A 22,680-nucleotide genomic window follows, 5' to 3' on the forward strand; every position below is an offset into this window, starting at 1 on the left:
AACAGAGAAAAGAATCTGTAACAGTCCTTGCAACCGGTGCAGCTCTCACGCTCACCACACCTCCAAAGGCTTTAATTAATGCACCCACTTAGCGGCCTCTGAGACACCCGAGGGGCAGGCAGGGCTGAAGGGCCGTTCAGTGCTACCCTCTTCCCTCCCTGTTGGATGCTGTGAAGTGGGATGATGTAATAGCAGTTGGGAAGTGTTACATAAACTTAAAGCGGCATGACCTGTTCACAGCCATAATTCTGAAAGGGAACATAACCTTTCTTTTTTGGTACTGATTCTCTGGATTGCAGGGGTCGTGAAACACGTCTGGTACACCAGCCCTGGATCTCAAAGGTGGTAATCAAGGGTCCCGGAATTATTGATAACCTTTACAAAATCATAAATGAAAAATCAACATGAACTCTTTAACTTATTTTGCAATAATTTGAGACTTACAGAAAGGTTGAAAACGTAGTCTGAGTTCCCCTATACTCTTTACCCAGCTTCCCCTAGTTTTATTGTTTTACATGATCATAGTACCAGAATCCAGACATTGAAATTAATACATTACTATTCATTAGACTACAAACCTTATTTGAATTTCATTAGTTTTTTTCTCTGCCGCTCTTTTTTTCCGTTCCAGGATCCAACCCAAGAACCCACACTGCATTTAGTTTCTTTGGTTTTCATTTTCCTTAGTCTTCTTCAATAGTCCCTTAGTTTTTCCTAGTTTCTCATGACTGTGATACTTTTCAAGTGTACTGGTCGCTTATCTTATAGAATGTTCCTTGATTTGGGCCTGCTGCGATTATGTTGAAGTTGCGCCTTTTGGTAGGAATAGCACAAAAGTGACTCGTGCCCCGCTTCTTGCGTCACGTCATACCTCTTGGGGTACTTGTTCCTGATTTGCCTTCTTACAGGTGATGGTATCCTTGATCACCTGTGGAGTGAGGAGTCTGCCAGATTTCTCCGTCCTCTCTGACGTTTTAACCTCATTCTCTTGTGTGTCCTCTGGCTCCCCCACAACAGATGAGAACAGAGACCATACGTTCGTGCTGGCCCCATTTCCCCCACCAGAGAGGCTCCTGCCAGCGGCCATCCATCCCGTCCTCCTGCCCCGCTACAGGCCAGGACCGGCCAGCCCCAGAACCTGGGAGACGCAGTGCAGAGCAGAAATGTGGGGCCCTTGGTTCAGAAGTCAGAGAGCACTTCACCATGGCGACAGCAGAGCATCGCCCCGAGCGTGGGTCCCTGTCACGCCCGTGAGGCTGGGCCCACCTGGGCTTTGACGCCCTCTTTTGCATGTCCTCAGCTCCATGCACTGAGTCTGCTGTGCTCCTGTCAAGGCAGGAGGAGGTCTCTCACTCGTCAATCTTATGCTATTTGGCTTTTTTTTTCCCCCTTAAACTTTTTATTTTGAGATAATTTCAAACTTACAGGACCATTGCAGAAATAATAAGAAAATATGGAGAAACTCCAACATAGCCCTTTCCCCATACCCCAATCCACCAGTTTTAGCATTTGAAACATCTGTTTTCTAAACATTCAAGAGTAGGTTTCATACATAACGTTCCTTGAACACATAATACTACCATGTACATTTCCTAAGAACGAAGATACTCACTTTTATAACCACCTTGAGAGCAGTTATCAAGTTCAAGAACTTTATCATTGATCTCAAGCTGATAGTCTAATTCTGTTTTTTTTCATCTGTCCCAATAATGTCCTTTTGGGCCCTTTTTCCTCCAGTATTAGATTCAATCTAGGATCACGTATTGTGTTTAATTGTCATTGTCTCTCTTTTTTTAAATTGTGGAAATGTATATACAACAGACTCCATTGGCTTTTAAATATGCTCACATAATTCCATTTAAAAAGTGCCTCCATTTCCTTCCTTCCTTCCTTTTTTATTTTAAGATTTTTATTTATTTCTCCCCCCTCCCTTCATTGTCTGCTCTCTGTGTCCATTCACTGTGTGTTCCTCTGTGTCTGCTTGTATTCTCATTAGACGGCTCTGGGAACCAATCCTGGGACCTTCCGGAATGGGAGAGAGGCCATCATTTTCTTGTGCCACCTCAGCTCCCTGATCTGCTGGGTCTCTTATTATCTCTCCTCTGTGTCTCTTTTGTTGTGTTATCTTGCTGCACCAGCTCTCTACATGGGCCAGAACTCGTGCACGGGGCAGCACTCCTGTGTGGGGCAGTACTCTGCGCAGGCCAGCACTGCCACATGGGCCAGCTTGCCTTCACCAGGAGGCCCTGGGCATCACCTCCTATATAGTAGACGTGAGCCCAATTGCTTGAGCCACATCCGCTTCCCTCCTCTCTTCTAGATCACTCCTCAGTGTCCTCTGATCTGCAGATGCTCTGGATGAGGTCCCCAGTACCTCTGCATTATCTAATTTCCTGGCCATTGTCCAGGACCCTCCCCCAGCAGCACCTGCCCTTCTTGCCCACTCCCTCCTGCACTCTGCTGAGGGCCTTGCTGTCCACTACTCCTCTCTCTCCTGGTTTTCCTCTTGCCTCTATCTACTCCCTCTGGCTTTATTGGATAATTACTTTCTGGTCTTTACTTATTATTCTGCTTTAAAGCTATTTGAAGAAAAATTTTGGTCAATTTTTTTTCCCTTAGAAATATTTTTCTGGAAGTAGAGTGTAGAGTGACACATATCTTTAGGAATTGGCAGTCTTTCTTATTTAAAAACAATGGCAACAAATTGGCCTTTTTTTTTTAACCTCTGAAGAGACATGCTAACTTCTTAGGATTTAATGGACCGGCAGATATCCCGGTCTACATATAATAACAGGAGTTAAAAATGCTGTTTGACCTAAATTAAGGGGGAAATGGAAAGGACGAATGAGTTTATATGGCTATGAGTCTCTAAAAAAGAGTCTGGAGGATGTCAGAAGGATTTCCCTTATGCACACATGAGCAGAGTCTCAGAGACAGATAAAGTAGATACAACCCCAGGTATTGATTCTTTTGAGGGCTAAAGAGACCCACATGTTCTAGGGTCATGGCAGATGGGGTTCACTGCCATGTCAGTTGGCCCTTCTTTGGAGCTGGTGTTTCTGCATGATGGAGCTGGACACAGATGGGATTTCTTTTCACAAGGCTTTCATGCTACTTTACTGGAAGTGTAGTTGGTGCTGGGGTTTAAGATGTATCTAGGGGATTTGAATCTCTGGACTGACAATATGATAGCCAGGCCCTGAGCCTCAACAAACTTCAACTCCTACACTCTGATTTATTGGACTTACCCCACTCAGCTAACATGAAGTTGAAGAATGCCAACCACCACACCATGGAGCCTAGAGTGCCTACAACTGAAAGCAGAAGGATTGCATCCAGTATCCATGTGAATCTGAGCCTCCTCTTGACATAGAGGTGCAATGGACACAACCAATCCAAGGTCCACAGAGAAAATGTGGCACTGGTGTGGGAAAAGTGGCCATGGTGGCTGACGGGTATGGGGAATGGGAGGAAGAGATGAGATGTGGAGGCGTTTTTGGGACTTGGAGTTGTCCTGGGTGGTGCTTCAGGGACAATTACCGGACAATGTAAATCCTCCCAGGGCCCACTGGATGGAACGTGGGAGAGTATGGGCTATGATGTGGACCATTGACCATGAGGTGCAGAGATGCCCAGAGATGTACTTACCAAATGCAATGGATGTGTCATGATGATGGGAGTGAGTGTTGCTGGGGGGGGGGGGGGGCGGGGTGGGGTTGAATGTGACCTCATATTTTTTGAATGTAATATTTTTACAAAATGAATAAAATTTAAAAAAAAAAGTCATTTACTGTTAAGAACTTTTAGGAACTTTACTTTACTTTCAAATGCATGAATGTCCTGTGCTAATTTCAATTATCTGTACCAGTTAATTCACACCCAGAAGTCTCAGACTCTAGAAAATTGCCCGAATCTCTTTTGTTCCTCTAGTTCTCCACTAGGTGGCGACGGGTAGGCATGGAAGGGACCCTTGTTTCCTGGCATGGTGCTGGCGTGTGCCCTGAGGCTGTGTGCAGGGCCTGGCCCTGCCCTTCTCACTCAGAAGCGAGTTCCTCCCGTCACACACTGCTAATTTGTTTGCATTTTGTGTTGGTAGGAAGTCCAGAGCGGATTCTTTTACTGATAGTTTAACACCCATTTCTGTCAGTTGGGCTTTTAATTCTTAATCGTTTTCCCCAATTATATTCAAACATAGTGAAAACCACATACATTGCAGGAAAATCATTCTTTTGGCAAGTTTTAAAATATAGGTCATCTGAACAATGACTATATTGTGTATTTCTGAATGTTTGTGTGTATGTGTGTACACATGTCTCTTTAGCGTGTGTCGTTGTGCTCGGCACTGTGAGGAAGAGCAAGAAATGCTGTGCGGGACTCAGTGCTGCCCTCAGGGAGAGAAAAGGGCCTCAAAACCTGAAAGGCAAATGTCAGCATAGGACAGCTTAGAAACTGTCACAAGGTCTCAGGGCCATCCTGTCACACTCCTTAAAACCCTCCGGTGCCTTCCAAGTGCATTCAGATGAAAATCTAATTTTTTTCCAGTCATTTACCAGGCCGGAATGACCAGGCTTCTGTAGCACTCTCCGCCTGCTCTGGCCATCTTGCTCTCCATCCCTTCACTTCACCTACTCTTGCCTCTTCTCTAAGAGTAGGCTGAGCTCTTTGCTACCTCTGGGCTCTGGTCTCAGTTTCAGCGTCTCTCCCTTAATCTCACATATTCCCCCTGGCTTCTCTCATGCTTTCTTTCACAGCACTTGCAACCGCTGTTACCACCCCATTTCCCTGCTTCTTGTCTATGCACCCTTTCCTATACCTGAAGTGCCGTGCGTCTTGCTCCCTGCCATGCTCCAGGAGGCTGCCGGGGCGTGTACTTTGTCTTGGAGGCGCATGGGGCGGGTGAGCAGTGCTGCCAGGGAAGAGCCTGAGGCCCAAGGGAGCTGGCGCTGAGCAGGGCAGGCCTCCCCAGGGACCGGAGGTTTTCTCTGCTCTGTAAGGATACAAAGAGCAGAAGGCACTCTTCCTTATTGTTTTTCCGACTTGTACTTCAAATCCGAGTAGATTCTCATTTGTATGAGTCCCAGAGCTCTATTTATGGGTGATACAGCTCAGCTGGTGAATTCTGGGCTGGAGAAGGTAATCAGTGGTTTGCCAGCCTTAATCCTTGTTTTCTGGAATTGGCCACAGCAGCCTCTGTGTGTTTTCCCCCAGCCACATCAGCAGCTCACCCAGTGCATTTGTAGGCTGCTGTGAGGGTCCCATGATCTGTCCTGACAGTAGGAAGCCCGTGGAGAAGACTTTTAAGTTCTTGATCTGCAGGACATATTTCCAAAGGGAACAGATCATAGAAGCAAAGCAGTTTCAGGAGCACTAAACAGAAGCTATTTCCCCTGTTGCATTATTGTGGAAGAACACGATTCTGGTAGGACCATCTTGATTATTACCTACAAAATGTTGCTAGTGCAGGAATTCTTCCATGGGGGGCTAGACGTAGGGTTTAACAGCCAGGTCAGCTGTTCCTGTCCGTAGAACTTATTCTTGCTCTTGTTTTCATCTTACATGCACTCCCCTTAGGAGGATCTGTTTTCCTAACTCTCACAGGCCTGACATTGATGTGTGTGGGAGCTCATGGTGTTTCTTCTGGAGAGAGGGGGCATTTTGTAATTGAGGGGCTCTTCTCTGAGGCCCAGGGCCCACTGAGTTCATAATGTTGCCATCAGTTATTTATCGTCTCATTTATTTAGTGTGATTGAAAACCTTACCAGACTGAAATGTGGGAAGGAGCTGGGGGGAAAAAAAAAAGGAATAAATACCCATCTTTGGATTAACTTGTGGATTTATTGGCAGATCACTGGGATGAGCTGACCCTTGAAAAATGGTACCAGAGCTTTAAATTTTATCCTTTTCTGAATCTCGCCATCGGTCCACCTATAATTTTCTCTGCACACTTGCCATATCAGCAAGCATCCTTTCCTGTGCTTGGCAACCTTGAACTGTCTGGATTGAAACATTTGTGGCTTCTGTAGGGAGAAATAGGTAGGGTAGAGAAGGGGGATGAGGAAAAAGAGCTGCATATGATTTCCCTTGTTTGCACATCCGGTGGCAGGGGGCACTTTTCGGCCACACGTACTGTGGAATCTGGCAGGTGGAACGGAGGCCAGGCTAAGACCCAGGTGGCAAGGTCCTGCCAGGCAACCCCACTGCAGCTGCACAAGGGTGGTCTCGAATCACTGCCCATTTCACTTTGAGGGACTGACCTACTGAGGAGTATTCTGACTATAGGAAGGAATTAGGCTGATGCCAGTAAGTTTGCATTTCTTCATAAAAGAACACTCATTTAATGCGCACGCTCCCATGTTAGTCCTTTTCCTAGGTTCTGGCTTCACGGTTTTGGTTGGCTTCAGCTTCCAGTTTTCTATGGCCTATAACCAGGCTGAAATTATTGACTTGCCACAAAAACCTTTTTCCAAGCCTAGTTGCCAAAATGGTACCCAGATCATGCCATTATTCCTACCCATTTTGTCACATTATTTACTGAACAGATGTTGCATGAGAGTCCTGCTTTGTTTACAGGGAAGTGTTACTACAACAAAAGTGGGGACTGAGACATACTGCTCCTGCCGATGTTCAGTGTCTGTCATGGTGGCCGTGCCAGGGACATGGACTCCTGGGCCCTCACCGGCTGCCAGGGAGGCTTCCCAGCAGGCCCAGGCTGGCACCTGCCTGCTGACCCTTTTGGTCTGAACTTCCACGTTTTTAAGAGTTGGGAAATCAACACAGCCCTCTGGGGAGTGGGGTGGGTACAGAGGGTGGGTGGGCTCTGACCTCCCTCAGCCCTGCCCTGCTCCCCACAGTGGGAGTCCATAGTGAGTGCCTCGGGAGCCCCGGGGTGCCCAGCCCGAGGCATGGGTGTCTGGCTGGAAAGAAGGGTTGGGAGCCTGGTCCCTGCCTCCAAGCAAGCCGGCTTCTTCCTGCTTTTGGGGAGATGGCAAAGGATGGCCTTTATGTTGAGCATTTTAATTTGTTTCCATTTAGATAGTTGTCCCATGTTAGTGTAGCATAGACAAAGAAGCCTTTCTGCCCAGTGATCTCTTTATTTATTTGCTTTTTAATATATTTATTGTCCTTCATCTTACCTTCTGCAGTTCATAGCATATGTTGTCAAAATTGCAAAAATTGAGAAAGAGTTTGATCCTTGCTATAGGAATGGCAAGTAAATTAAAAACTGTGATTTTCTCTTCTTCTACCCTTGGCACAGAAAATATTTCTAATCTCCAGCCAGAACAAAACATCTGTTTTGCTTTTAGACCATTCTCTTAGAACACTAAAGGGCTAGTGCATTTAAGGGCTTTGTTTGTACCTATGTATGTGTTTGGGGCAGGATTCTTCTTTTAATCTTCTAATCTTATTTATAGGTGGGTTTAAAAAAAAACAACACATAAAAAATGCAAACTCCTTGCCTTAGTGACTTAATTTGTCAAAGATTAGCAGCATCCTTTTTATTCCCAAGGGAGGTAAGTAAAGATTATCCTTCCATGGATTTATACACTGGGCACAGCAGTAATTTAATTATACAGACTCAAGGTTTTAACTGGGAATTCTTAGCGTATTGGCTAATTTGTTGGGAGCATCATAGTCCCAGGCAATTGTAGAAGTGTTTGGCCAGTGGTATTTTGTAGAAAAGTTTGTTCAAAACCTTATATTACTAATAGAAAGGAATGATCTGGAAGTGATAGAGATGAAAAATGCAGCTCTTCCTGTAGTTTTTTTTTTTAAAGGTCCTCCCAGTAGATGAAACATTTAACTACACAGAGGTGTTTTGCCACCCTGCTGCAGTGTAGGTGAAATCTTTAATGACTGACATGGGGTTTCTTATCTTTTTTAATCTGGTCTCTAAGAGAAGATAGGGACAGGTGAGTGGGCTGTGAATTGGGATCCCTTAGACCAGGGGTCAGGGTGAGCTGTTAGGGGTACAAAAACTGTCCTGAACTTGCCCCCCAAGTTTTGTTTGTATGTTTGTGTGCAAGTGCCTTTTGCTGAGAGAGAGGGTCCAGGGCTTTTATCAGGTTGTCTGAAGGCCCCAAAGAAGTGAGGATGCTGTAGGGGTGGCGGTTCTACTTGCAGGGGTCATATCCCCAAAGTAACCCAGGAGGAGCGTTCCTCAAAGCCTGGGCTGTGGGCTGCTGGCATCAGAGCCACTGGGGGTACAAATTGAAACGAAGGGTTCTGGGTATGCATAGGAGGGCAAGAGGGTACCAGATTTCTGTTTATACTAGGTTTTTGTGTGTTTCTTCAGCACGCTGACACTTGAGAACCACTGGAGAGGAAGGATGCGCAGGTGCCGCATCATCTGGTCCAGGTGTGGCTCTTCTGGACCACCTGCTCCCCATTCTTCCCTCCCCCAGCGGAATTTACACCCTGTCTTCCCTAGCTGCCAGTAGGCAGGATGGCTGGGCTTGACGGCTGAGGTCACGTAGGAGGCTGTTCTCATTCATCGGCGCCCCTGCAGGCTGCCAAGCCCCCCGCCCCTCAGCAGTGATGAAGCTCTTCCCAGAGCCTGGTGCCTCCATGCGATTACAGGTGTGTCCAAGAAGAGCCAACAGAGCAATGGCAGCTCAATAGATCTGTGACTGATGCCTGGCCACGACGCTGAGTGACAGAGCTAGTGGAATATATCTTGTTTCTTGAGAGAGATGAACCCAGCACAAGGATTGCTCCGTGGCTAAGCAAGAATGCTGTGATGCAGCCTCTTGTGGTCGTTAGTTGAAAGCAATTTACAGTTAAGAAGTTGTTCTCTCGGTTTTCGGGGTACTGGAAATGAAATGCCTTACTCTTCTGTCAGTGTATTGATGGAACTAGAATAAAAACCCAGGATGACCAATGCTTAAGGCTCTGGTTGGAGAACTAGAATTTAATGAAATACGTGAATGTTTAGGCTTTAAAAAAATTTTTTTAACGCTTTATTTTTATTTATTTCTCTCCCCTTCTCCCATGTTGTCTGCTCTGTGTCCATTTGCCATATGTTCTTCTGTGTCTGCTGACATTGTCAGGTGGCACTGGAAAACTCCATCTCTTTTTGTTGCATCATCTTGCTGTGTCATCTGTGTGTGTGTGTGGTGCCACTCCTGGGCAGGCTGTGCTTTTTTTTTAAAGATTTATTTTTTATTTATTTCTCTCCCCTTCCTCCTCCCCCCCTCCCCAGTTGTCTACTCTCTGTGTGTTCTTCTGTGACTGCTTCTATCCTTATCAGCAGCACTGGGAATCTGTGTTTTCTTTTTGTTGTGTCATCTTGTTGTGTCAGCTCTCAGTGTTTGCGGCGCCATTTTTGGGCAGGCTGCACTTTCTTTTGCGCTGGGTAGCTCTCTGCATGGGGCTCCCCTACGCAGGGGATACCCCTGTGTGACACGGCACTCCTTGCATCAGCACTGCACATGGGCCAGCTCCACATGGGTCAAGGAGGCCCGGGGTTTGAACCACGGATCTCCCATGTGGTAGGTGGGTGCCCTATCCATTGGGCCAAGAACACTTCCCAGGCTGTGCTTTTTTTTTTTTCCACATGGGGCAGCTCTCCTTGCGGGGTGCACTCCTTATGTATGGGGGCACTCCTACGTGGGGGTGCCCCTGCATGGCATGGCACTCCTTGTACGTATCAGTGATGTACGTGGGCCAAATCACCACATGGGTCAGGAGGCCCTGGGGATTGAACCCTGGACCCTCCATATGGTAGGCAGATGCTCTATCAGTTGAGCCATGTCTGCTTCCCAGGCTTTTAAAAATTTATTTTATTTTTATAGAAGCTTTAGATTACCTAAATGATACATCAGAAATATAGGGGGCTTCACATATACCCTTCCCCCCTGCCCATACTTTTCCCCATTAACAACATTCTTCGTTAGTGTGGTACATTTGTTACAATTGGTGAACGTATATTGAAGCATTGCTACTAACCATGGTCAGTAGTTTACATTATAGTTTACACTTTGCACTGCACATTTTTATAATGTTTAGGCTTTGATGAGCAGTGTGCTAATCATTTATATTTAAACACATATAGGAAATTGTAAAGTGTTCATAGTTTATGGTGTATTTCTTGTTAAATTCATGGTAAAAAGCTTTTCACATTGAGTTATAGGATAGTTTAGTAGATTATTTACTTTCTTAATAAGCATCACCTTTTTTTCTCCTTTCTTTCTGTTCATCCACCTGAAATGAACTCCTCTCCTGTCTTCCCCATTGATGTCTCTTCCCATCTTTCAGGCTTCCATTTCAGATAGTGCTTCATTCAGAATGTTTACCTCAGTGGCTGCCTGAGTCCCCGTTGCGTGGTGTGACGCTGATTTCTTAGTGGTTTGTGCACTTGATAAGAGCCCATGCTCATTTGTCAGTTTGTTCATTTATAGCACCTGCCTACCCACCCATTGGTCTAACCACCCATCTCCCTGTCCATCTCCATCTGTCTGTCTGTCCATCCATCCATCTATCCACTCACCCATCCACCCAGTAGATACAGGGTGCCTCTGCTGTGCTAGTCCTGCCTCTGGGTTCCGCATTGAACCAACTAGTGCCCTCATTGAGCTTATGCTGTAGCGGGGAAATAGATAAAAACAAGTATAATTTAAATTGGCAACTACATAAATCAAAAAGGGAAGAGGTGCTAGAGAACGCTGTGCGTGGGGGCCAGTTGCCTTAGGTACAGTTGTTGGGAAGGCGTCTCTGAGGCAGGACATGAGCTGAGAAGGAGCCCCATGCAGGCTCTGGGATGGACTTGCTAGGCAGAGGGGTCAGCGGGAGCCTCTGGGGTGACCAGTAGAGGGAAGGCCGGTGTGGTGACAGGCACAGGGCTGGGGTGTGAGGGCAGAACTGTTTTTGGAAAAAGTATGTTTCCTGGCCTGCATGGATTTTGGGGATCATGGGAAATGACAGCTGGAAGCAGGGGCAGTGGCTCCAGTGGCCAGAGGGTGAATTCTGGGACCGGAGTGGGTTGCAGGTGCTAAGGTGTCCCTAGCTGGTAGGTCAGGAGTCTCACAGTAGCCACTCCTACTGTGAAGCAGCCTAATTGCTCTGCCACTTATTCCGCCATCTTAGTGACTTTTGTCAATATAAGAGCCAAGAGGATAGCAATTTTATGAAGATTCCTCACATAAATTGTGTTCCTTGGACTACTTTCCATTAAATGTGAGGTCGCTTTCTTTTCCTATTTTTAATCCTGAGAGTGAAGCCTGGAAGCCTCGATTTCTGTAGTGGGAGATCTGAGTCTGCAGCTTTGCTGCCATTTCCCACTCCTCCTGCTGAGTCAGGAACACGCTGCTCACGTGATTCCTGGACAGAGCAGTGGCTCTGTCCAGGAATCGCAGTGCTGTTTGACTGCAGCGGGAGGCCAAGGCTCCTTTTAGCTGCTGGTGCCATGGTTGGGTCAGGAAGCCTTCAGGGGATAAGTATGATTCTATAAAAGTTCATTTTAAGATCCAGACCAGGTCTGGTCTTATACCCTGTGGACTCTTTTTTTCCTTAAGTTTCACCATGTCCCTTTGCCCGCTTTGTTTTCTCTTGGGAAGAGTCTGTTTATTTATTAATTTATTTAAAGCAAGCAATATATTAACTGGAGAGTACCAATTTAGAGATGTTATTTTTTAATAGTAAGCTTTTATAGGATTCCTGGGTAGAAAGGTATTTTTATAGAAACAGTTCTTTTCCTGCCTTTTATTTTTCTCATGAGTCCATAAAATAGCATTATTATATGAATTTTTGTTACACATATAATACATAAAATCAATATCCTTTAAAAAATTAGAAGTTTAAGATACACTAAAGACGCTCTTGACTGCAGTCTCTCATTCCCAGGAGTAACCCCATTGGTGGGTTCCAGACTTCATTGAAAGGTATGTACCCACGTTTATATATATTCAGACAAAATACACTGTATTTCTGGATGACTGTATGTCAGGCGGTTTTCCTTGAGAGTAGTTCCTGACCGGGTACCCTGTCACCCCTGGACACACTGGTGTGTATTTCTTGCAATAAAACAAAATTAGAAAATTACCGTTGACATTTACTGCCATCCAAGTCTCTGCCCCATTCAGGTTTCACCAGTTATCCTTATAATGTGAATGGGTCCAGTTGGCTGCGAAAGGATCCAATTCAGAATTGTTGGTTTGCATTTAATTGTCCTATCTCTTTAGTCTCCTTCATCAGTTCCTCAGTCATTCCTTAATTTTCATGGCCTCAACTCCAGGCCGGCTCTTTTGAAGAACACCCCTCAATCTGGGTTTGTCTGCTGTTTCCTTAGGCTTAGACTCAGGGTGTGTGTGTGAGTGTGAGTGTGTGCACACGTGCACACGCTTTACCTAATCGTTCCCTGTCTTACTTTGGCCCCAGGGCTGCTGTAACAAGGCAGCACAGAGTGGGGGCTTAAAACAACAGTCTGTGGCTCCACAGCTCTGGAGCCCAGAAGTCGGAGGTGAAGATGCCGACAGGGCCACACGGCCGGGGCCCTCCCTCAAGCCTGCGGGTCTCGTAGGGGCTTGCCAGCAGTCCACGCGTCCTCTGCCCCCGTCATGTGCCTGTCATGTGCCTGTCTTCTCTCTCTTCTCTTCTTCTGTGTCCATATTCCTCTCCTTATCAGGGTGTCAGTCTTAGTGGCTTAGGGCTCACCCTAATCCAGTTTGGCCACATCTCTACTAATAACATCCTTTTCCCAAATAGGCTCACATTCGAGGGACCAGGGGTATGTGACGTGTCTTTTTGGGGTCACAATCCAATCCATTGCAGAACCATACTGCATACCCTGTTCTGAAACCTGCTTCCTCCCCACCTAGCAGTGCTGTTGAATTGGTCCATGTACAGCTAGTTCTGTCCTCTTCACTGCCAGGTAGGTGTCTGTCCCGTGAAACACTGCATTTTGTTTACCCATTCTTCTTTTGCAGGACTTATGGGGTTATTTGGGAGTTTTTTACTGTTACTAATGATGATGCCAAAATCATCATTGCTTATGTTTCCTTTTGTGGACGTAGACCTTTCTAGGCAATGAAATTTTATTGTTATTTTTAAAATTAGAAATACTTCAAACTTACCAAAAGTATAGAGAATAATGCCACACTGTTCAGCTTTAGCACATGTTAATATTGCCTCTGAATCTTTAAGTCAGTAACGTTGTCATCTCATTCAATAAATGGTTAAACTGGGCATTTCTTTGGGACGTACTCAAAGTTAGTGTTTTGCTTACTCAGAATTATTGATAATATAAAATCGTCCTCAAAATTTTATTCTGGGAAAATCATCAGATATTAAAAATGGAAAATGTAGGCCTGCCACCCAGATGTGAACAGTGAATAAAATGCTAAATAGGTTGAGCCAACTTTTCTTGTAGGCTTCTTTCTTATCTTAATGAATTTAATGATATGCAACAGGAAGAAGAATCACCAAAGGTTAAGAATAATAGACCTAAAAGAATTGCTAGGAACCCGTGTAGAGTCTTTCTCATCTTGGATCCCTTACTTGGCTCTGGCATTGGGGAAGATGAGAAGTGCATTCAGGAATTCCTTCCCTGCCTATTGAAATACCCAGGATAGATTTGGGCTAAATCACTTCCATGCTCATGAGTGACATTAGGCACATCAAGGGAAGGCAATGGAAAGGAATCAGATCAGAGCCTGTCTCACTTCACCGAAACACAGGAAATAGGGGCTTCCTTAAAAAAAAAAATCAGGACTCAGGAACGATAACATAGGCTGTACCAGGAGTTACACTGAAGCATCTCATGTTTCACCGGAGGAAATGGAAACCTGGAGAAGAGGCTTGGCTCCTCCTTCACACGCTGGCCGGGAGAGACATGGGTGGGTGTCCTCCAGTGGTTGGAACCATCCGCCAGAAGCAAAGGCACTGCCAGTTGCATTTTCCCACCGATTCTGGAAAATGCCGGTCTCCTTAAGTAGCAGCTCCTGCAAGCTTTGGAGACTTGGTCTCCATTCCTAGAAAGGAAGCGCCTGTTGGTGGGTGTGTCATGTGTTTCTTCTTTAATGCAAAATAAGCTCCTGGGAGAATTCCTTCCTGCTTGCCTGTTCACAGTGGAATACACAGCAACCACATGCTACAGTGGGATCCTAGTCCTGGCTGCAGTGGCGTTTGGTGAGAATATGGCTTTCGTTTTCTACGTTCCGATGCCTGGATTACTGGTAAGGATAAGAGGCCTGTGGCTCCATCCTGCAACCATCACCAGAAGCTAGTGGGGGCTTTTGTGGCTTCATTTCCATAGTGGTTGAAGCGCTATATCCCTTAAGGCTGTAAAAATGAGATGTCAGTGTTTAAGCATCCAGCGAGTGGACAGAAGCTGCTTTAGTAATTGGTTTAGGATTCCAGGCGTAGATAGTAGTTCCAAGTGTGTTTTGTCCTTTTTGGGGATGCAGGATGTCTGGCACTTGCAGCGATGCTGTCCAGGGCTTGGGCGCCCTGCAGGGTTCTTGACGGCTTGTAGGTGCCAGTGGAAGGAGTGCCCAGAGCCCTCCAAAAGAGGAAGCGGGGAAGGAGCAGGGCAGCCACGGAGGCGTCACTGTGGACTGCCTCTTTGCGGCTGTCCAGGCCTGTGGTGAGTGGGCTTTGGTCTGTCATGGTCCCCTTAAGACGCTCAAGTGCCCTGTGTAGAAGGGAAGAGCCATTAAAGACTTGAAAAGAAAGGTTTTTTTTCCAGCTGCAGGTGGATGCTGGTGCTCCCAAACCTGTCCCCGGAGCCCGTGGGGACAAAAGGGTTCCCTGGGCTTCTTGGAGCCCCAGTCACCATTCACCTACCCATTCCCCCTTCTGCATCTTGATTGAAGCCTGGGGAAATACACAAAAGGCCTTTTCCTTCTTTCTCCAGTTTTTCTCTCCTGACGGCCCTTGAGAAGTTTGAAAGAAAGAAGAGAGAAGTCAAAAGTCTGCTGGGCTGGCAGAACCCCCTGGATTTGGGGATCAGTGTCTTTTTGTGGCAGGCGAGAGGCTCAGGCCAAGTGGATCTGCTGGGGGCTAGCTGGAGAAATCTTTGATTCTGCTGTTTTGATAGGTGGTGGTTTGTAGGGCCTCCTTCCCAATGGCCCTTGTTTGCTCATTGTTGATAATGTTTTTTCCTTAGCCTTTATTCTCCAAAAGAAACCCAAACCCAAAGTGGTTTTGAAATCTGGAGACATAAGGAGCTGTGCAGGCTTCGGGCTCTGAGCACTCAATGGAAATCAGATGCTGGAAGAGGTGGGGTAAATGGTAATGAGCTGAATAGACCTGAGCGCATGTTGGGTTCACCTCCCTTGACCTTGTGAGGTGAACCACTTACGTTTTGGCTTTAACTGCAGCTCAGCAGAACAAAGTAAAGCGTGATAGTGGGGGAAAGGAATTCTGTCTTTCTCTACTTCTCTAATCAATCAACCTGAAAGTCTCAAAGGCCGAGTACTTCATAAATAACAAATGCAAGTGACTTCACATTTGCATTGGGAATGTGTATCTTCCAAAACAAATTGATGTTTTCATTGGCTTTGAGTGAGAGGCTAATTTCTGTACTTGACCCATAGCTATATATGGGCCAGTTACCTCAATTTGGCTCCTTTTCACAAATTTTTGTTGATTCCTTCTCATGTGCCAGATTCCATTTTAGTTATGGAAAGAGGAATAAGGCCAGGTTTCTTTCTACATGAGGCTCCTACTTCAGGGAGATGAAAATCATATGGGACAGTTCTAAGAGGACTTAGCCTGGTGCTGAGGGAGCACAGTGGGATCTGGGGTGCCTGGGTGGGGGACTGTTGTCAGAAAAGAGATCCATGGGCAGATAACAGACATCTGAGTTGAGTCTTGAAGGATGAGGAAGTACAGGCCCTGCCAAGCATGCAACCCTGTGCACCTCTACAGGCCACATGAGCACGGAGCCAGCCCTGCCACCTTCTGTCACACTGCGGCTTGCTCCTGCTCCCACACTCCCTTTTCCTGGCCCCTACTATGGCCAGCCTCCTTTGTCTTGCAGTCTGCCCCTGCCCCCCATCCCTCATGCTTCTGGGCCCCTGCCCTGGCCAGTCTCCTTTGTCCTGCAGTATGCCCCTACTCCCCCACCCCATCCTTGCTTGTACTCCCCCCTTCACTTCTTACTTTTTCAATAGGATTTATTACCTTCTAAAATATCATAACTATCGATTGGTTTTATTTTTTTATTGCCTATTATATAATACAATATATTATGTCATAATAATTTAGCATATATTATGATATTTTAATATGCTCCTCAAGGTCAGGGATCTTAGAACAATTAAAGGAAGGCACAGGCAGTTCATAATTGAATGTGTGGTATTTACTATTTAGACTGTACTGTGTGATAAAATAGGCTTTACAAATTAATGGAAGGTGGAAAGATTTCTCTATAAGTGGTAATTAGGCAACTCGTTGGCAATTACGTAAAATTAATCATTTTAGAGCCTTACTTTATACCATACCTTAAAATAAATTCCAGTTGAATTATAGAGAGAAATGTAATTTTTAAGAATCCCACAGAGGGTACTGGCCTTCCTAGATACCAAAACGTATTACAGCACTATAGTAATGAAAATGGATGGTGTTGGCAGAGCAAGAGAGAAACCTATTAGTGGACTAGAAGAGACATCTGAGAAAGAACCTGATTATTTATGGGAAGTTTGTTATCTAATAAAGATAGCATTTCAAATCAGTGGGCAAGATGTGGGCTTTCAGTAAAGGGGTTGTGACAACTGATTAGTCATTTTAAAAAATTGAATGCAGTAGAGAGATATACACTTAGGTTGAAAAATATAGTAGCTCTATTATTATATGAAACAAGCACACCACAAAAGAATTCAGGTAGTGTGAGCCCATTTATGTAAAACGAACCATTCATTGGTGTGTAATCCCTTTATCTTCTTCTCACCTATTGTGGATCCTTGCTTCTAGTACATTCTGGCAAAGAGAGGGTTCCCCTTGACTTTCAGAGTTGTCTCTCTGCATCTTGTGCCCTCTCTGCGGGGCTCCACTGACTGCACTCCTGGCCCTGGTCCCGGGTCCTGGGTCCCAGCAGAACCTGGAACGTCCCGGGCCCCACCCTGAGACCAGTCAACTGAAATTTTTCAGGAGCACGACCTGAGCATCAAGCCTTTTAAAAGCTCTCCAGGTGATTACAATGTGCATGCTTGTTGGAGCCATCGAGAATCACTCCTTTGGGAGTGTTTCTAGGGCAGGAACGCAGTTCCAAAGGATTAGGCTTGCCAGATTCTTCTATTTGTGTAGGGATGGAAGTGCATGTGCAGGATTTCTAGCCACTTATTATTATTTTTTAAATTTTGTGCTTTATTAATATGTATCAACATTTGTTTATTTTTAATTTTATACTTACTTATATTAAAGTTAATAGATCACAAAGAATGTTACATTAAAAAACATGAGGTTCCCATATAACCCACTCCCCACCCTCCCACCCCCATCATTTTTTTAAATTGTATTATTTTGAAGATATTTACATCACAAAAAATGTTATATTAAAAAACATAAGAGGTTCCTGTATACCCCCCACCCCTGCCCCCCACTCCTCCCACACCAACAACCTCCCCCTTCATTGTGGCACACTCATCGCACTCAGTGAACACATTTTGGGGCACTGCTGCACCACATGGATAATAATTTACCCTGTAGTTCACATTCTCCCCTAGTACATTCAGTGGGTTATGGCAGGATATATAAAGTCCAGCATCTAACCCTGCAATATCATTTAGGACAACTCCAAGTCCCAAAAATGCCCCCATATCACATCTCTTCTTCCCTCTCCCTGCCCTCAGCAACTATTGTGGCCACTTTCTCCACCTCAATGCTACAATTTCTTCTATTACTAGTCACAATAGTTTTATAGTAGAATATCAGTAAGTCCATTCTAATTCATATTTTATTCCTCCATTCTGTGGCCCCTGGGATGGTGATGTCTATTCCACCTCTAGATCAAGAGGGGGCTTAAATTCCACATGGATGATGGACACAATTCTTCTGCTTGCAGGTGTAGGCACTCTTGGTTCCCTGGTGTGGTGGTTGACCATCCCATCTCCCTGTTAGCTGACCTGGGTAAGTCCAATGAACCAGAGAGTAGGAGTTGCAACTCTGCTAAGTCTCAGGGCCCAGCTGGCAAATGGGCAGTTCAGAAATGCAAGTCCCCTGAGTATATACCATCCCTAGCACCAACCACAGGTTCAGTAAAAGTGACAGAAGAGGCATGTATAGAAAGGTCACATCTGAGTCCAGCTCCATCATAGTCAGCAGTCTTGTCATTTATTTTGAACACCATTCATCTCATTAATGAAAAACCATTGCTTCCTCCCCCTGTGCTAATTGACAGTCCCTCGTGTGCATATTTGGGTAAAGGTCACTGAAGTCTGGCCGTGGAATCCTGTGGCCCGTGTTCTGGGTTGGGGTGTCAGCCAGTGTCTCCCCACCCCTGCCGTGCAGATGAAAGCGCTTCCTGCCTATACCCCTGTATCTCACTGTGGCTCTGCTGAAGTCTTTCACAAGCATTAGACCAGCTCAGTTTTGGCCCCCAGAGGTGAGGCCCAAGACCCCTTGGTAGTTTATTTGGGAGGTGATCCCAGGAAACCAGAGAGTGAGGCAGGGAGGGGGCAAATGCCGACAGAGGATGTGCCCTTGATGTCTACGGGCATGGGCGGCTTGCTTCCACTAGAGCCTTCCTGAGATGGGCCCTTCTCCACTGGGTCCTGTCCCCATTGGCTGCCTGAGCAGACGAGCAAGATCCCAGGCCTTCCCAGAAGGCCCTCAGAGCCTCCTCGAGGAAGAATGGCCACCAGCTGGGCTGGAGCTTGCCTGGCCTGTCCATAGCAGCTGGTGCTGACATGGGAGGTGTGCCGAGGGGCCTGGGTGCAGGCCCTCAGAGGAGTCTGCATTTAGTCTGCACATTTTGATGCACCCTGTCCTTAAAACTAAATACACTACTAGGCCTTTTGGGGGATTCCTTATAAATATTTGCTGGAAAATAATAATGGTGAAGCTGAAGTATCCTCCGAAGCAGGGGGAGAAAAGTCCTGTTTCTTTTCTTGTCTTGCATCTGATGGGGTAGCTCCTGGGAAGATGAAAAGGCAGGCGAAACCCTGACCTCCCTCTTCCTTCCTGGTTCCTGTTGCTTCTGGTCAGAGGCCTGCAGGATGAGCCTGGGGTGGTCCCCTCCCACTTTGGGACCAAGCCAGGTCCGGCCTGAAGGGCCTCAGTGGACCGTGAGGGGCACGCCTCCAGGGGCATGTGCAGTAGCCCTCGTGGTCCTGTCTGGGACTCTGTCTCACAGGTGACCTTGAGCGGGGTGGGGTGAGGTTGACTGTGGAAAGGGGTCCCGCCAGGTCCACGTTGCCACCCAGGCAGCACCTGTGGAGTGCATCCGAGCTTTGTAGGAATTTACATCTGTATGATGCAGTGGAAAGGTGAGAAACGGTAAGAAAAACACTTTGGAGCCAGTAAAACTATGCAGACACTGGGTGAGATCAAAAGTAATAATATGATAAGTTGTAGGTTTTTGTCAGAGGGACTTTACTATGGAATGTGGTAGGCTCTCTCGTCTGCTTAGGGCCTGAATATATGGGGATTAGAGGAGAGAGAGATTCGTGGGAGCAGCTGTTGACTGACCTGCTTTGGAAATAGAATCTTCTCCAGCGTGTCTGAGGCTTCCTGAGGCAAAATGGGATCAGACTGCTGCGGTTGGATACCATCTTAGCTAATATTAGAATTAAAGAATGATCAACACATTCATAAATTATCTTTCTTTGAACTTAAATATTAATTAAAGCATACCAATATATGAGAGCAATGGTTGAGTTTGGTTTTTGAGTATGTAATAATAATACTCTAAAAAAATTAAAACAGCTTATGAAATCCAAATAATATTACTTATTAATAGCCCATAATTAACGTGAGAGGTATATCAGCTAGGCAAATAATCTGTTTATTTAAAAGGCATACAGGAAATAGAGGTGGCTCAAGGCATCGGCCCCTCCCTCCCACATGGGAAGGTCCTGGGTTCGGTTCTTGGTGCCTCCTAAAAAGAAGATGAGCACACAACGAACAGGCACAGAGAGCAGGCAGTGAGCTCAAACAACCAGGTGGTGGGGGGTGGTGGGGAGAAATAAATAAAAATAAATCTTTAACAACAAAAAATGGGTATACAGATGCTAACTCAGATTTCTAATCAACGTTCTTTACTTTGGATTGTAGTTTCAGTGTTCTTTCCAATAGACTTCCTTCCTTCCTTCCTCCCTCCCTCCCTCCCTCCCTCCCTTTCTTACTTTTTTCTTCTCTTTCTTTCTTTCTCTCTCTCTCTCTCTCTCTCTATTTCTCTCTTTCTCTCTTTAATGAAGGTTTGGGAAACAGTTTGGAAATATAGAATTCTGAAAGTAAACTTTGCTCTTGAAAAATGAAATAATTTTATGCGAAGGGCAGTTATAATGAAGAGGAGACTACCATTGTTAAAAACAAATTTGAGAACTAACATCCACGCACGTGACTCTCACAACCACTGTGAGAGAAGCTTGGCCATCACCTTCAGGGACTTGTTCAAAGTCATGTGACATGGCTATGAAGAACAAAACTAGACTCCAACAGAGGACAGTCTTTCAGATCACACTGCCTCAGATTTCTGCTGATTGAACTAATGGAAACAGGATCTTTCTGATCAAGGATATGGTCTGTTTAAACAAGTAAAGGCTCAGAAATTCTCAGACCAGAGGGTGGCACTTGGTCCTCCTTGGAACCAGCTGTTGTTGTGTATTCATATCCTGGCCATTTGCTCTTATTTTTAATTTTTTTAAAGATTTATTTTATTTGTTCCCTCCGCCCCCACCCCCCGCCCCGTTGTCTGCTCTTTGTGTCCATTCACTGTGTGTTCGTCTGCGTCTGTTTACATTATTAGGTGGCACCGGGAAACTGCATCTCTTTTTTGTTGCGTCATCTTGCTGCATCAGCTCTCCATGTGTGCGGCGCCACTCCTGGGCGGGCTATGCTTGTTTTCACGTGGGGCGGCTCTCCTTACAGGGTGCACTTCTTGCATGTGGGGCTCCTCTACACGGGGGCGTCCCTGCCTGGTACGGTGCTCCTTGTGTGTGGCAGCGCTGTGCGTGGACCAGCTTATCACATGGGTCAGGAGACCCTGGGTATTGAACCCTGGACCCTCCATATGGTAGGCGGATGCTCTATCAGTTGAGCCAAATCCTCTTCCCTCATTTAAATTTAATTCCAGTAACATTGATAAAACAAGAACCCTGAATTTTAGGGTCTGCAATATAGTCCAGGAAATGAGGGTCTAGTGGGAATGCTTCCAAATCAGTATCTTTGTCTTTCAGACAAGGTCATGAACTCTCTTCAGTTAATCTAGATATAAAATAGCTTTTTTTTTTTTTAATTTAATCTTTTTTTAAAAAAATTATTTATTTATTTTTTTAAATTACATTATGAAATAAAATAGCTTTGATTACCACTGAATTTATATGCCTGATCATAGTAGATTAATGAATTAATGTTACCAATCCATTCTAACAATTGATGTGCTAGACTAATTGCGTTATCTGCCTGGGTTACTTTTCTTGCCTCTTTTAGTGAGCTTAATAATTTCTCTTTATTGCAAGAGTTAGTCAGTTTTAATTATGGCAGTATTTCTGATATATACCTTTTTTTCTTTTTGAGGTACTTGGGGCCAGGGATTGAACCCGAGACTTTGTATGTGGGAAGCCAGTGCTCAACCACTGAGCCCCAGTGGCTCCTCTGAGTTGGTTGTTTTTGTTTGTTTTTTGTTTAGGAGGCACGGGGAACCAAACCTGGGACTTCCTATATGGGAAGTAGGTACTCAACAGCCTAAGCCACATCTGCTCCCTGATATATATATTTTAAAAACTTGGTATTCTAGAAAATTCACATGGAATAGAATAACAGACCACCATATATCAGTGATTCTCAAGGCTCCCAGAAGATGCACTTTTATCAGACATCTCCTGTGGATGTGCTTGGCTGTAGGCACTATCACTCGACACTGTGGCTGCCTTCCTGGGACTTGGAGTCCAGCTGAAGAGAAGTGTGGGCACAACGGACCTCAGGGGCAGGGTGCTGGGACTCAGAGAGAATATTTCATTGAGTTTCTGTAGTCTCTTCCTTTTTTAGACCTTAGTTTTCAGTTTTTTCCTAATGCAAACAGGCAGTGGCAGAGTAAACATCCTTATATATCAGTCTCTGCCAACCCATGTAAATATTTCTATAGGCTAAATGGAGGAAACGTCCAAATGTGAAGGAGGTTTGGATATTTTTATTCTCCCTTGTGGAGATTTTATGATGACTGTATAACTTTCCGCACTTGTGCTTTTTTTCTTGGAAGTTCTAAGTTAATTATTCTCTAAGTAGACATAGTTTTATCATGATTTTTAAAAAAAGATTTATTTACTTATTTAATTCCCCCCTCCCCCTCCCCTTCCCCCTGCTGGTTTTGCTATCTGTATCCATTCACTGTGTGATCTTTTGTATCTCTTTCTCTTTTTGGTCTTCTCATTTTTTCTCCTTTAGGATTCATTGGGATTTGATCCTGGGGACCTCTGATGTGGAGAGAGGTTCCCTGTTAGCTGTGCCACCTCAGTTCCTGGTTTCTGCTGTACTTCACCTTGACTCTCCCCTTTGTCTCTCTTTTGTTGAGTTATCATCTTGCTG

General features: G+C 45.3%; 1 protein-coding gene across 3 annotated transcripts in view; it reads left to right on the top strand.

The window, feature by feature from the left end:
- DTD1 (D-aminoacyl-tRNA deacylase 1) overlaps positions 1-22,680 on the top strand; it is a 220,867-nt gene that overhangs the window by 52,268 nt on the left and 145,919 nt on the right. The window contains exon 5 of one of the 3 annotated variants that reach the window (XM_071211573.1): positions 1,018-3,674. The exons of the other annotated variants lie outside the window; for them this stretch is intronic. Within the exon in view, the coding sequence (XP_071067674.1) occupies positions 1,018-1,254 (237 nt within the window). The 3' untranslated portion in view covers positions 1,255-3,674. Of the gene's footprint in view, positions 1-1,017; positions 3,675-22,680 lie in introns of those variants that run through there. 3 annotated transcript variants of the gene reach the window in all.

This window comes from Dasypus novemcinctus, chromosome 24, assembly GCF_030445035.2.
Source record: "Dasypus novemcinctus isolate mDasNov1 chromosome 24, mDasNov1.1.hap2, whole genome shotgun sequence".
Classification (NCBI taxonomy): Eukaryota; Metazoa; Chordata; class Mammalia; order Cingulata; family Dasypodidae; genus Dasypus; species Dasypus novemcinctus.